The 14,398-nt window shown below is 42.6% G+C and overlaps 1 protein-coding gene across 1 annotated transcript in view; it reads left to right on the forward strand.

Annotated features, from left to right (window-relative positions):
* The first annotated feature begins 11,938 nt into the window (after nt 1–11,938).
* LOC120539743 (5-hydroxytryptamine receptor 3A-like) overlaps nt 11,939–14,398 on the forward strand; it is a 76,327-nt gene continuing 73,867 nt past the window's right edge. Inside the window, exon 1 of the mRNA XM_039770154.1 lies at nt 11,939–12,683. Coding sequence (XP_039626088.1) covers nt 12,593–12,683 — 91 coding nt within the window. The 5' untranslated portion in view covers nt 11,939–12,592. The remainder of the gene's footprint in view (nt 12,684–14,398) is intronic.

The raw sequence follows: 14,398 nt of genomic DNA on the forward strand, positions 1-14,398 counted from the left end.
CGTAGGGAGGAATTCCTATTATATTTCCGGGCCTGTGCTGCTTGAGCCCTAGACATTTGTTCTTTTAGGAGGAGTTGGATTTTTTCTAGCCTATCGCGTAACTGTGCGATATGTTCTAGGATGTTGGTGAAGGGAAGCACCTCCCCTTCCCAACCTTCTTTTAATACATCTAATATGCCCCGGGGTCGGCGTCCGTACAGGAGTTCAAAGGGGGAAAACCCAGTGGAGGCCTGTGGCCCCTCCCAGTAAGCGAAAAGCACCAGTGGTAAAAGTTGGTCCCAGTTCCTACCATACATGTTGACTACCTTGCGGAGCATCTGTTTCAGGGTCTGGTTAAAACGTTCCACCAACCCATCTGTCTGGGGGCGGTACACCGACGTCCTGAGCTGCTTAATGCGGAGTAACTTGGTGACTTCCCTGAACGTATCCGAAGTAAAGGGCACACCTTTGTCCGTAAGGACTTCCTTAGGTACGCCCACTCGGGGAAAAAAGACCTACTAGTTCCTGTGTGATATTTTTTGAATTGGCAGCTCGCAGGGGAACGGCTTCAGGATATCGAGTTGCAAAGTCGACCATCACTAATATATACTTGTGGCCTCGCGTCGAAGGTTCCAGGGGTCCTACCAGATCGACACCAATCCTTTCAAATGGCACGTCTATAAGGGGAATCGGGACGAGAGGAGCGCGATCCCTCTGGGGAATATGACGTAGCTGACAGACTGGGCAAGACTGACAGAAACGCCGGACCTCCTTATTGATTCCGGGCCAGTAAAACCAGAGTTTCACTCTCTCCAGCATTTTTTCGGCCCCGAGGTGGGAGCCTAAGAGGTAGGCATGCGCTAGTTCACACACTTGCCGCTAGTAGGTCCGTGGGATTAACAACAACTTCCGCACCTTGCCTTTGTGTTACGCAATTCGATATAACAATTCATTATCCAATACAAGGTAAGGTCCTGGTGGAGTGGAATCAGCTAACAATATGTCATTCTCAGATACAATAGCATTCCGGGCAAACTTCAGGTAATCATTGTTCCACTGTTCTCTTTTAAAGGACGCCGGAGTGGATCGAAATTGATACTCCACACCGGTGAGTGGATCGGGGTTAGCCTCGTCTCGACCCAGAACCTCCTCCAGTTGTACTTCTGGGCAAAGTCCATAGTCGAAAAGGGTTCCCCCAGATCAAACACGTCATCAATAGTCGCCGAAGAGCACGGCGTAGGAGCAGCTGGGAGGGACCCTTGCTCTTCCATAATCAGACCCAGCTTGGATTTTGGAGTGGTAACATTTCTACCGCAGTTACTTTCTGACCAGTCTTGTCCCAGTATAACCGGGAAGGGGGGCTCGGGCAACACAGCGACAAGCATCTCTCTAGGCTCCCCTTCCCAGGTTATGAAGCATTTTGTGGACATGTATGAGCTGTTCTCCCTATGTACACAAGTGATTCTCATGTTTGGAGCTCTCCACTGTCACGGTTAAATGTAACAGCGAGCAACAATGGCAATGTTACTCCCGGAATCGAATAATGCCACTGAGTGCACATTTATTAATACCACTCCCATATTGTTGACCGCCAGAGGATTAGACAGAGCACAGTACCTCTCACCCTTGGCCCAGCTGCAATCCATCGGTTCCAGGTTGTGGAGACAGGAGTTGACGATATGCCCCACCTCACCACACTTGAAACAGCGCGGCCGGGTGGGCACCCTGTTCCTCAGTTTAGCCGGAGCCTCCGGAGCACAACGGGTGGGTTCCGGGGTGGCCACACATCCCTGTTGAACACCACGAGCAGGCTTCTCAGACTCCCCGAGTTGGGTCACCACCAGCTGTCGTTCGAGTACCTCCAAAAGGCCATTCACCCTAAAAGGATGCCTCCGGACCTGCTGGGCGAGGTAGTCCAGCATGGCATGTACAAACGCCTCGCAGACGACCTGCTCAACCACCTGGTGAGCCTGGTTGACTTTTGGCTGCAGCCAGCATCCGATCTTGCCCCAGAACCCGAAGGCCTAGGCTCTAGCCGGGCCGCTGGGGTCAAATTTCCACTGCCGCCATTCCCTTGCCTGCTGGCCGGAGGTGACGCCATAGCGTTTACAGATCTCGGCCTTAAGGGGGTCATATTGGGTGGCTTCCTCCTCGGGAAGATCATGATAGGCCCGCTGTGCCGGGCCCTTCAAGTACGGGGCCAGAATGGATGCCCACTCCGCCCACGGCCACTGGTTGCAGGTGGCCATCCTCTCGAAAATCAAGTGGTATGATTCAATATCATCCGCCTCCGAAAGGGGAATGATAGGAGGATGCGGGGGTTGTGCGGGCTCCAGCTTTACCGTCTCTGCCACTGCCAGCCGTCTCTTTGTCTCTGCGAGCTCTTCCTTCCTGACCGCCTGGTCCACCTTGAGCGCCTGGAGCTCGTTGGTCGTAGTGGTTAGAACACTATTCAGATCTTGCCCTTCAGACATCGTTTTCGGGTCTTATCCTGCCAGCTATGCCACTGTAATAAAGACAAGAACAAACTCATAAAGGTTTGGGGTTTTTGGGCCCCGTATACTGTAACACAAACAAGGTCAAATATTTCCACGAAATCATAAGACAAAAAAGGATGGGTGGATGGACAATTTAAAGAGCTGGACTGGAAATTAGGAACGTTGAATGCTGGGAAGGCATGGTGGTGGATGGGTAGTGGACGTCATCAGTGGGGGACCAGATGAAAGAAAGGGACACGAAAGTGTTGTTCTCTTAGTTGTCCGGGAAGGATTATGGCAGCGGCGCTTCGTCTTTTCTACGGGAAGAGGGAGAGAGGGGTTAGTACCCTGCCATTGTCTCCTGGCACAACTTGTCGCGATGCACGTCGGGTCCTTAAGCTGCTCCCCATGCACTCGTGTGTGACGCTATATATACAGTACAGGCCAAAAGTTTGGACACACCTCCTCATTCAATGTGTTTTCTTTATTTTCATGACCATCTCACTGAAGGCATCAAAACTATGAATGAACACATGTGGAGTTATGTACTTAACAAAAAAACGTGAAATAACTGAAAACATGTTTTATATTCTAGTTTCTTCAAAATAGCCACCCTTTGCTCTGATTACTGCTTTACACACTCTTGGCATTCAACAGGTAGTCACCTGAAATAACCATTTTTTTGTTAAGTTCATAACTGCCTTCAGTGAGATGGTCATGAAAATAAAGAAAACACATTGAATGAGGAGGCCTGTACTGTATATATATATATATATATATATATATATATATATATATATATATATATATATATATATATAGTAAAAGATGAAGCAACAGACAACGTAAAGGTTAGGGTTTCCGCCCCGTATACTGGAAAATTATCCACAGCAAAATCAAAAACAAGGTCATACACAAGAAATAATATTCTTCACAATTGCACGACACCAAAGATGGCGTCGGCGGACATTTTATGGAGAAGGAGCTGGAAGTGGAGGAATGCTGGGAAGGAACCGTGGTGGAAGATGGGACTGATGACATTGGTAGTAGTGGACGGAGGAAGGGCGGAAGTAACGTGCTGTGGGAAGAAGGAGGCTTATGGCGGCAGAGTGTCTTTTTTTCTGTAGGAAATAAAAGGAGAAAGGTTAGTACCCGCCACTCCCTGCTGGCGAATGTCTTCCAGAGCGTATCAACGTCCGTCCGCGGTCCCCTACTCGCGTGTGCATGACTATATATATATATATATATATATATATATATATACTGTATATATATATATATATATATATATATATATATATATATATATATATATATATATATATATATATTGTCAGGGATGCCAGGGGCTATGACCCGGCCGGGATGCCAGGAGGGACCGGAAGAGGGTCAGAGCCCTGCCTGGATCACGTGGGGTTTTCCTTCCCGGTTGCTTTGGGGGCCACGGGTCAAGGGCATGGAAGCCCTTCCCTGTAGGGGCCCGTGGTCACCGCCAGGAGGCACCCCGATGTCTTGGAGACTTGTTGCCCCAGCACTTCTGCCACACCAGGAAGTGCTGGGGGGAAGACCTTGGGTGTTACCCGGAGGGCTGACAGGAGGAATGCCGGGAACACCTGCTGCTCATCCGGGCACTGTATAAAAGGGGCCGTCCTTCATACATTCGAGGCTAGAGTCGGGTGGAAGGAGGACGAGGCAAGAGGAGCTGTGGAGGCGGCCTGAAGACAAGGCATTGTGGCCAGGACTGTGATTGGTTTGGGGTTTGTGCACGTGACTAGGTCTGTGTGACCAATGGACTGGGGTCTTTGTGACCATTATTATTAGTGTAAATACTGTAAATAAACGTGTGGTGGTTTGACAACAACATGTCCGCCTGTCTGTGTCCGGGCCAAGTTCACATCATTCATATATATATATATATATATACAGTATACACACAGGTAAAATTCCATTATAACAAATATCTTTACAATGAAATTTTCATTACAACGAAGTATTTTTATGATCCCGACAGCTTCCCCATATGACACAAGTCTATAGAAATCTCGTCACAACGAAGTACATTCAGCAGATATTTTCATTACAACGAAGTGCACAAAAGACCTTGAAACGCCTGAATGAATCATCCACAGAGCAGTTAGTTCTGTGGCTGCAGCTCAGTTGTGAACAACGATCCCCAAACAGAAACACTGTAATTATTTTTCTTTCTTCGAACTTTCCTCATACTGTTTTTTTTTTTTGCCTTTTTTGTTTCCTGCGGTTTTCAGTGATACCTTTTACTTATTGCTCGTCAACATTTGAAAAACATCCATTTGAATTTAACTCATTGTCACCCTCCTATAAAAACGGCAGACACGGAAAAACAATAACAGTTTATATTAGAAAAAAAAACAAATTTTTTGCAGCTCTCGATTGCTGCAAAAATAAACAGACATTGCCAGTGAATTCAGTATTTCGCCATCAACACTGTCAACTTTGTTGAAAGACAGAGCAAAAAAAGCAGAAAAATCTCGGGTTACAAACGTATGTGAACTGTTCAGAAAAGATCTCGATGGGTGATGCAAGGTTAGGAGCACGTAAATTGTAAATGCAGATAACAGAATTACTTGATCACTGACCCGGCCACAATCCTGCCTGACTGCTATGTCTGTGTATAGCAGAGTGGCAGATCACGCTACAATAAATAACTGTGCCATTCCTGTTTCAAGCTGAATAAAGCTGGTTTTGCTAAAGTACTGAGACTAAGCCTCGTGTTTTGGAATGAAAGACAGGGACTTATAGCGCAACCCCGATCTTTTATGAACAATATGAAGAAGAAATAATGATTCGGCTCCTGACTGATAACTGTGCTGCCCACAACATGCTTCCACATTCAGATAATGTTCACTTTGAATGTCACCCACTCAATTACACGGCAGCACTTCAGCCATTGGATTTGGGCATTATTTGTACCCTGAAAGTGTATTATCGCAAGCAAATGCTGAGAAAAATTCTCGTCAGCATGACTTGTAGGCAGGAGGAGATTAAAAGTAATGTGAAAGAAGCTATGAAATGATTGCAAAAGCCTGGATACAAGTTAAAAAAAAGCACTATAGTAACAAATACAGAATCTCATTACAATGAAATATTCGTTACAACAAAATATTCTTTAGGTCCCTGGCACTTCGTTATAGTGGAATTTTATCTATATCTATACTAATAAAAGGCAAAGCCCTCACTGACTGACTGACTCACTGACTCACTGACTGACTAACTGACTCATCACTAATTCTCCAACTTCCCGTGTAGGTAGAAGGCTGAAATTTGGCAGGCTCATTCCTTACAGCTTCCTTACAAAAGTTGGGCAGGTTTCATTTCGAAATTCTACGCGTAATGGTCATAACTGGAAGCTATTTTTCTGCATATACTGTAATGGAGTTGAGCTCGAAAGCCGTGGGGGGCGGAGTTTCGTGTGACATCATCACGCCTCCCACGTAATCATACAGTACGTAGAAAACCAGGAAGAGCTCCAAAAACCGCTGAAGAAAACATACATTATATAATTAAGAAGGCAGCGAAACAATTAGAAGCGAACGAGTGACATATAAAACCAGATTCAACGGCTCATTTGAACTGACACAGTGCACAGACAAAAAGCAACAGTTCCAAAGAGTGCTGAACAAAAACCGAATTACACTGCTACGCTCAAATAGACAAACCACATGCTGTGGCGCAATAGTACAGACTTCGCCTCTAGCGCCGGCATCTGAGGTTCGATTCCCGAAAGGGGATGCACTGAGTATGTACGCGTGCTTCCCGATTCATTTTAGCCTCGCATCCCCTTGGTTTGAGACGTATGAAAAAATATGCGGTTAACGCAGAAAGACAGATCACCAATTGAAGCTTTATGAATAATGGATACTTTATTCGCGATCAATGATTGTTTTGGTAAAGCCATACTCAGTGTATTCATTAGATGAACGGTAAAAAGTAAGAGTGAGGGGAGGGTAACTTATTGAGGCACGCAGGCAAAACCACAATAGCACGCTGGCTCGATGTACTGTAGTCTTGGCGTCAACTCGATCTGAATTGCGCGATCACATTTGAAAAAATATATCTTTTCAAGTTCTATTTAGTCCATATGTGTCAAACTCAAGGCCCGCAGGCCACATCCGGCCCGGCGTGTAATTATATCCGGCCCGCGAGATCATTTTATATATTATTGTTATTAATGGCCCGGGGATATGAAGCGCTGGTAACACAATAAACTACAGATCCCATAATGCAGCGCTTCAGCTGCCTTGCCAAACACTTACCGCGTTAATCAAGTCTAGCTTATGATGCTGCAAATTATTGCTAAGCTAGCCCACACGATGCCGAAGAGAAAAGGTGATTCTGAACATAGAGCCTTTAAAACCGATGGGAGGCTGAGTATATGTTTACTGACATTGCTGGTAAACCTGTGTGTCTCATTTGTGGAGCTAATGTGGCTGTAATTACAGAATTTAATCTAAGACGGCACTATGAGACAAAACATCAAGATAACCTGAAAGACCTGAATGCAATGCACAAGATACAGAAAGCAGAAGAGTTAAAGAAGAATCTGACACTTCAGCAGACGTTTTACCCGTGCAAAATCACAAAGTGATTTCAAGTGAAGCTACTTTTATGGGAGACACAAATGCACCAGTGCAACTTGCCCCACTTTCCCTGTTGCCAAGTAATGTTGAACCAACTCGGCACTACGGTGTTCCCAAATACGCACTTTGCTGATAAACTGACGCACTGCGCACTGAGTTCGCGCGGCTTTGGTGACTTTGAAGAACAAAAAGAATTTTGAGTTGTTTACGCAACCCATTTGCCGTCGATGTGGAAACTGCACCTGTGCAGATTCAGATGGAGGTGATTGAGCTGCAGTGTAATGGCACACTGAAGGCAAAGTACGATACTGCACGGCCTGCACAGTTTATTCACTCCATTCGCAGAAATGCTCCAGCTCCGCTACATGCGGCTGCGGCTTGTGCATGTTTGGTACCACATATCTGTGTGAGAAGCTCTTCTCAGTGATAAAGACTAACAAAACAGCACACAGGAGTCGCCTCACTGATGAGCACCTGCAGTCCATCCTGAGAATCTCCACAACACAGAACCTCACACCAAACAAACAAACTTGTTGCCAAAAAAAGATGCCAGCGTCCAGCTCTGATAAAATGACATAAGAGCAAAGACAACTGAATGATTTGATTTGTTATTGCTGAAAAGAACAAATTTTATTTATATTTCCAGGTTTTGTTATGCACCATGTTCATATTTGAATTTGTATAATTTTGACAGGATATATTTTTATGGAGAGCAAAATCTTTTGGGATATTTAAAATTTAAGTTTATTTTTTATATAAAATTACATAAGAGTAAAGAAATTTGAATGTTTGTTCTTTTAACGTTTACTTTATTTCTAACTTGTATAATTTAGACAGGATATATTTTTATGGAGAGCAAAATATTATAAGTTATTTAAGGTTTGAGTTGATTTATTCGAATAATATTCTGTCGACTAAATAAAAATTCCTTCTATTTAAAATTTAAATAGAACTTGAACAGATCGATAGTTCATAATATCCAGGCAGACTTGCACATAAGAGCGGGAGTCATCCGTTTTAACAAACAGCGTATTGCACTGATACGAAATAGCCTGCCCATTTAATTATTTAGGAAGGGATAAATAATAATAAATAAATAATAATAATAATTTCTTCCTTCATGGATTCTGGCACCCCCAGCAACAGTTGCTCACACCCCAAAGACTGTGTATATATGTAAATATGTATATGTTTATATATATGTGTGTATGTATATATATGTATTTGTGTGTATGTATATGTATGTGTGTATATGTAGATATATATATATGTATATATATGTTTATGTGTGTGTATATATATATATATATATATATATATATATATATATATATATATATATATATATATATATACAGTGGTGTGAAAACTATTTGCCCCTTCCTGATTTCTTATTCTTTTGCATGTTTGTCACACAAAATGTTTCTGATCATCAAACACATTTAACCATGAGTCAAATATAACACAAGTAAACACAGAATGCAGTTTTTAAATGATGGTTTTATTATTTAGGGAGAAAAATCCAAACCTACATGGCCCTGTGTGAAAAAGTAATTGCCCCCTGAACCTAATAACTGGTTGGGTCACCCTTAGCAGCAATAACTGCAATCAAGCGTTTGCGATAACTTGCAATGAGTCTTTTACAGCTCTGGAGGAATTTTGGCCCACTCATCTTTGCAGAATTGTTGTAATTCAGCTTTATTTGAGGGTTTTCTAGCATGAACCGCCTTTTTAAGGTCATGTCATAGAATCTCAATTGGATTCAGGTCAGGACTTTGACTAGGCCACTCCAAAGTCTTGATTTTGTTTTTCTTCAGCCATTCAGAGGTGGATTTGCTGGTGTGTTTTGGGTCATTGTCCTGTTGCAGCACCCAAGATCTCTTCAGCTTGAGTTGACGAACAGATGGCCGGACATTCTCCTTCAGGATTTTTTGGTAGACAGTAGAATTCATGGTTCCATCTATCACAGCAAGCCTTCCAGGTCCTGAAGCAGCAAAACAACCCCAGACCATCACACTACCACCACCATATTTTACTGTTGATATGATGTTCTTTTGCTGAAATGCTGTGTTCCTTTTACGCCAGATGTAACGGGACATTTGCCTTCCAAAAAGTTCAACTTTTGTCTCATCAGTCCACAAGGTATTTTCCCAAAAGTCTTGGCAATCATTGAGATGTTTCTTAGCAAAATTGAGACGAGCCCTAATGTTCTTTTTGCTTAACAGTGGTTTGCGTCTTGGAAATCTGCCATGCAGGCCATTATTGCCCAGTCTCTTTCTTATGGTGAAGTCGTGAACACTGACCTTAATTGAGGCAAGTGAGGCCTGCAGTTCTTTAGACGTTGTCCTGGGGTCTTTTGTGACCTCTCGGATGAGTCGTCTCTGCGCTCTTGGGGTAATTTTGGTCGTCCGGCCACTCCTGGGAAGGTTCACCACTGTTCCATGTTTTTGCCATTTGTGGATAATGGCTCTCACTGTGGTTTGCTGGAGTCCCAAAGCTTTAGAAATGGCTTTATAACCTTTACCAGACTGATAGATCTCAATTACTTCTGTTCTCATTTGTTCCTGAATTTCTTTGGATCTTGGCATGATGTCTAGCTTTTGAGGTGCTTTTGGTCTACTTCTCTGTGTCAGGCAGCTCCTATTTAAGTGATTTCTTGATTGAAACAGGTGTGGCAGTAATCAGGCCTGGGGGTGGCTACGGAAATTGAACTCAGGTGTGATACACCACAGTTAGGTTATTTTTTAACAAGGGGGCAATTACTTTTTCACACAGGGCCATGTAGGTTTGGATTTTTTTCTCCCTAAATAATAAAAACCATCATTTAAAAACTGCATTTTGTGTTTACTTGTGTTATATTTGACTAATGGTTAAATGTGTTTGATGATCAGAAACATTTTGTGTGACAAACATGCAAAAGAATAAGAAATCAGGAAGGGGGCAAATAGTTTTTCACACCACTGTATATATATATGACAGCAACACTCATCTCTCACAACAGTGACAAAACAATTACATTGACAATCATGTTACGTTATTTTCAAAATGTTTCCTTTTCTTTTTCATTACTTCTTTAACACACTACTTCTCCGCTGAGAAGCTAGTATATATATATACTGTACATCCTCACATGGTGGGTAGGCACTCATTAGTCACAAATGAAACAAGTAGGTGGGGCAAGTGCTTTAGTAAAGCACAAATGAACTTTGCAAAACAAAACTTTCAATTTTGTAATTAGCAAGATAAAAATAAAAATAGCCTTTCTGGTAACTCGAGATGATGCCACCCACCTAAAATTGTGTTTTCCAAGAAAGAGTGGCGCTGCACATTGGTAAATAAATAAAATGTGCAAACTGTTAATATTTTGGCATAGAGGATGAGACATATGCATGTGTGTACTAATTGGAACATCTACTTCATTAATAGCAGCAGCAGAGGAGGGGAGAGCAGGAAATTATATGTGTTAGTTTTACATACAAATGGTCATGTGTATGCATAAAAGCATCAGCTCCACTGTGGTAGTGGCAAGCAGCACCTGATAATTGAAGAGGTTACGCTTATGTGTGGGTTTGTGCACATTAAGTACTAAAACAGCAGCCACCTTAATGCGAGTATGTGTTCAGATACTGCACAACATTGCAAACATTGGTGTATGTATGTACTGTATATATCTCTCTGTGTCATGGTTGGGAACCTGAATCTGTGTATATACAGGAGGTAATTCTATCTACTCCATTCATTCATTTTCTAACCCACTTCAACAGTTTCAGTGTTGTGGTAAACCAGTGACTATTCTGATTGATTAGGATGCCAGGCAGAAACTAACACTGGATAGGATGCCAGTCTCTCACTGAGAAGTTAAACTAAAACACAGATTAACCTAACTTCTCAAAGATATGAGAAAAAAATTTGATTACTTGGAAAATAATGCAGACCACCACAGACAGTTGTGCAGGTCTAGATTCTGTAAAGCATCGGTTCTAAGCATATGCCATTATTCCACCCACTTTAACTACTGGCTGTTATTAATCAAAAAGTTCCATGACCTGCCTGCTCAGAGCTAATTAAGAGGTATGTGTAATGCTATAACTGTTTGTGTAATGTGTCTTTGAATTATGTTTTCACCATTACCGCTGTTTCATATACATGTATGATGTATCCACTTTATTACTTGCTCTCTTACTCCCTTATCCAGAGTCACAGTGAACTGCGCGCATATCCCAGGCATTGCAAGAAAAATCTCTGGACTGGACACTGTTCCATTACAGACCACACTCAAACGCAGCTGACCACTTTAGACGTCTAAATTAACTTTAGCACGCACGTATTTTGAATTTTTAAGGAAACCGAACTAGCTGAGGTTGAAAAAAATGACAAGGGAAAGTGCAAACTGCCCTTAAGTAATATCTGGACCAAGCGTTCACGTTAACCACTCTGCCGCCAGGCGCTATATATAATTACGAAAGTAGTGCTAGCTTGTATTCATAAATTACTTAAACAATCAACATCTGGGATGGAGAAAGTTGGTGTGTGTGTGTGTGTTCAGTACCAGCACCTCGTTGTGCTCGCACGCGTGTAAGACTGCACTTTTTTTCCATTTTAGCGGCCATATGTCTGTATAAATTCACGTTAATGGGGTCTACTTAGCCTAAGTCTCAAAACCCCAAGGTGCTCGGCATCACGTGTGACTGAACTTGAGCTTGACTAACCCAATTCACGTTGTACTCCACATGAGCCGAGAATTATCTCTGCAGTTTAGGAAGAAAAGACCTGAAAACAGCCAGGTGGAAGGCTAATCAGGTCGGCAGCCTGGAGCCCCGCTACCCTTAAATTAAAGAAAAGCAAAGTAAAAGTGACGCACCCGTCCGTCTTCACTCATACTTCGCGCAGGGTGACCCCATCATCTGTTTCCCGGAAACAGGCAGCGTTTCAAAAAAGAGCATCACTTGCGAATGCAACGTAAACTTTCGCCGCAAGAAGTCGCCAAAAATGGAGACGCCGAAAAGCGAGCTTCGCCAGGACCCTGCACAAGCCACGACGGCGCCATTCGCTGCGCTGTGGCTGCGGTCCCTTCAGATTAGCGAAGGTGTCATTTTTATCTGAAAGGCGGTTTGCCACTGGTGACCGTGGGCATGACCTGTGAAGACCATAAAGACCACCGAGTCAGTCTGAGGCTAACCGCATCCCCCCAAGCGAGCACCTTATGCGGGGACCGCTATCATTCCTTACAATGCCCACCTACAGATTTCCGATGGGCTTTTCCAGATTCTCTACGGCTGTTTTGTCGCTTTTGATGGCGCACGAGATCTGCCACCTCCTCACTTAGTGATAGACGCCACTCTGCCCGATCTCTGCACGCTTTTCAGAACGCCTCGTCACACACAGCTCCACATCACGGTTTCGTGAGTGGAAACTCTGACGGTGCACACCCGGGGCTTTCTCGGCTACTCTTCCTCCTGTCACAAGCTTTGTCTTTCCTCAGTCTGAATGCGTTCCTCAAGGCCATTGCCTCTCTCAGATATGCCCTTAGGCCTCAGTGCCCTCATCTGGGCACTGGTTCTGTGTTATTCCGCTGCCTTTGGTACAGAAGCCCTTGAAAATGGACATTTAGGTAAGTTTATTTTTCTGACTCTTTTTGTTAGATTATATGAGACGGCTATTATTCTTATTTCCATTCTGCTCTGGGTCGCCAGCAAGAGTTCTTTTTGGGACCTAATGTAACGATCCAGACTCAGAACAGGTCCTTGTGCCAGCTGTTGTTTGTGTAGTACTGCATAAAGGGTAGACAGTGTGACTGATCAGGTTTACAAACACAGAGTTAGAGCATAGCTGAGGACACTTGTACACAAACGCATTACACAACTACATTGATGCACAAAGACACGGAACTAAATTATATGCACACTAACAGTTTTAGATGTCATATTTGGTCACACAAAAGCCTGGGTGAAAATACACAAAGTAAGGCCACATTTGCCAGTTTACATTTGCAAGACACAAATTCAGCAAGAGAATACACACTCAAAATGCCATTTCACATATGTAAAACACCAGTGTAGAACCAGTGTCTGTGCCTTTATGAATTGTGTCTGTCGACACTCATTCCCTCAGTTCACATACACACATCATATAAAGATATAGAAATATTCACTCATATACCATCTGGGTACAAATATATACTGTAATGTGCTAAGGTAAGATATGTAAGGATTCACGCAAAGAGAATGTTAATGTAACACACATACTGATATGCAATCAGAATACACGTCAGTTCACACATACATGGACACACATGTGGGAATAGGGCAGTGTTGGAGGACAGACACAGCTGCCCAGTAAGACCCACATACATAATACAAACTGTAATTGCAAAAATTACACGTGCTTAGTCGAGTGGCACCAGTATATTGTACACATGTTGTCAGGGATGTCCTTAGACACTCACGTGGAGATAAATATACTTGAAGATATGCATTATGAATTATGCTAGGGCACAGAAAAATGGATAGAAAAGGACTGAAAATAATGGGGAATGTTAAGGTATTGTAGACTTTTTCAACCACAGGTCAGGTTATGGCTCAGGACTCTTTAGCAATTGGATGGGGACACTTTTTATTCAGTAGCTATGCTATATGATTATTATTATTATTTTACTTAATTGTATTCCTGCAGCAGCTTCAATTATAAATAAATGTTGTGTTAGAGGTAATGGTGTGCGTGAAAGATATTGTGGTTGTCACCTCAATTTTACTCCATTTTGACTTGGCAACTAACAACCTGCGACAACCAGGACTGTTTTTCTTACTGGGCAGACTAATTCCTTGTTAAATAACTGAAAACAGTCGTATCATTTGTCTCAAATTTGGCCTGAAAAATGTCTTTAATTTGTGTAACATTTAGAAGGCACATTTTGTATAATTTTAGATTTGAGTATCTAAATATATACAGTAAATTTCAATAGATAGATAGATACTTTATTAATCACAAGGGGACATTCACATAATCCAGCAGCAGTATACTAATGGCATGGATGCGCACAGAATGGCTGAAGTTTTTCTAGAAGACCTGTGACCAAGCGTCTTTCTGAAAGGCTGAAATTTTTTTTGTTTTTAATTTTTTTTTTTGTTTTGATGTAGCTGAACTGTGAAGAGAAGCTAGATGAAGAGCAAGTTAATAACCGTAGTCTCAACAGTGTTAGTGAAATGTGTAACTGTAATATAAATACACAACTTGTGCTACCCATCTTAGACAGGGTAAAATGTAAGTAATCAATGTAGACCTAAGACCGCTAACATTTGGAGTGCAGCATGCAATGCATATGTCTGT

The sequence above is a fragment of the Polypterus senegalus genome, chromosome 1 (assembly GCF_016835505.1).
Source record: "Polypterus senegalus isolate Bchr_013 chromosome 1, ASM1683550v1, whole genome shotgun sequence".
Classification (NCBI taxonomy): domain Eukaryota; kingdom Metazoa; phylum Chordata; class Cladistia; order Polypteriformes; family Polypteridae; genus Polypterus; species Polypterus senegalus.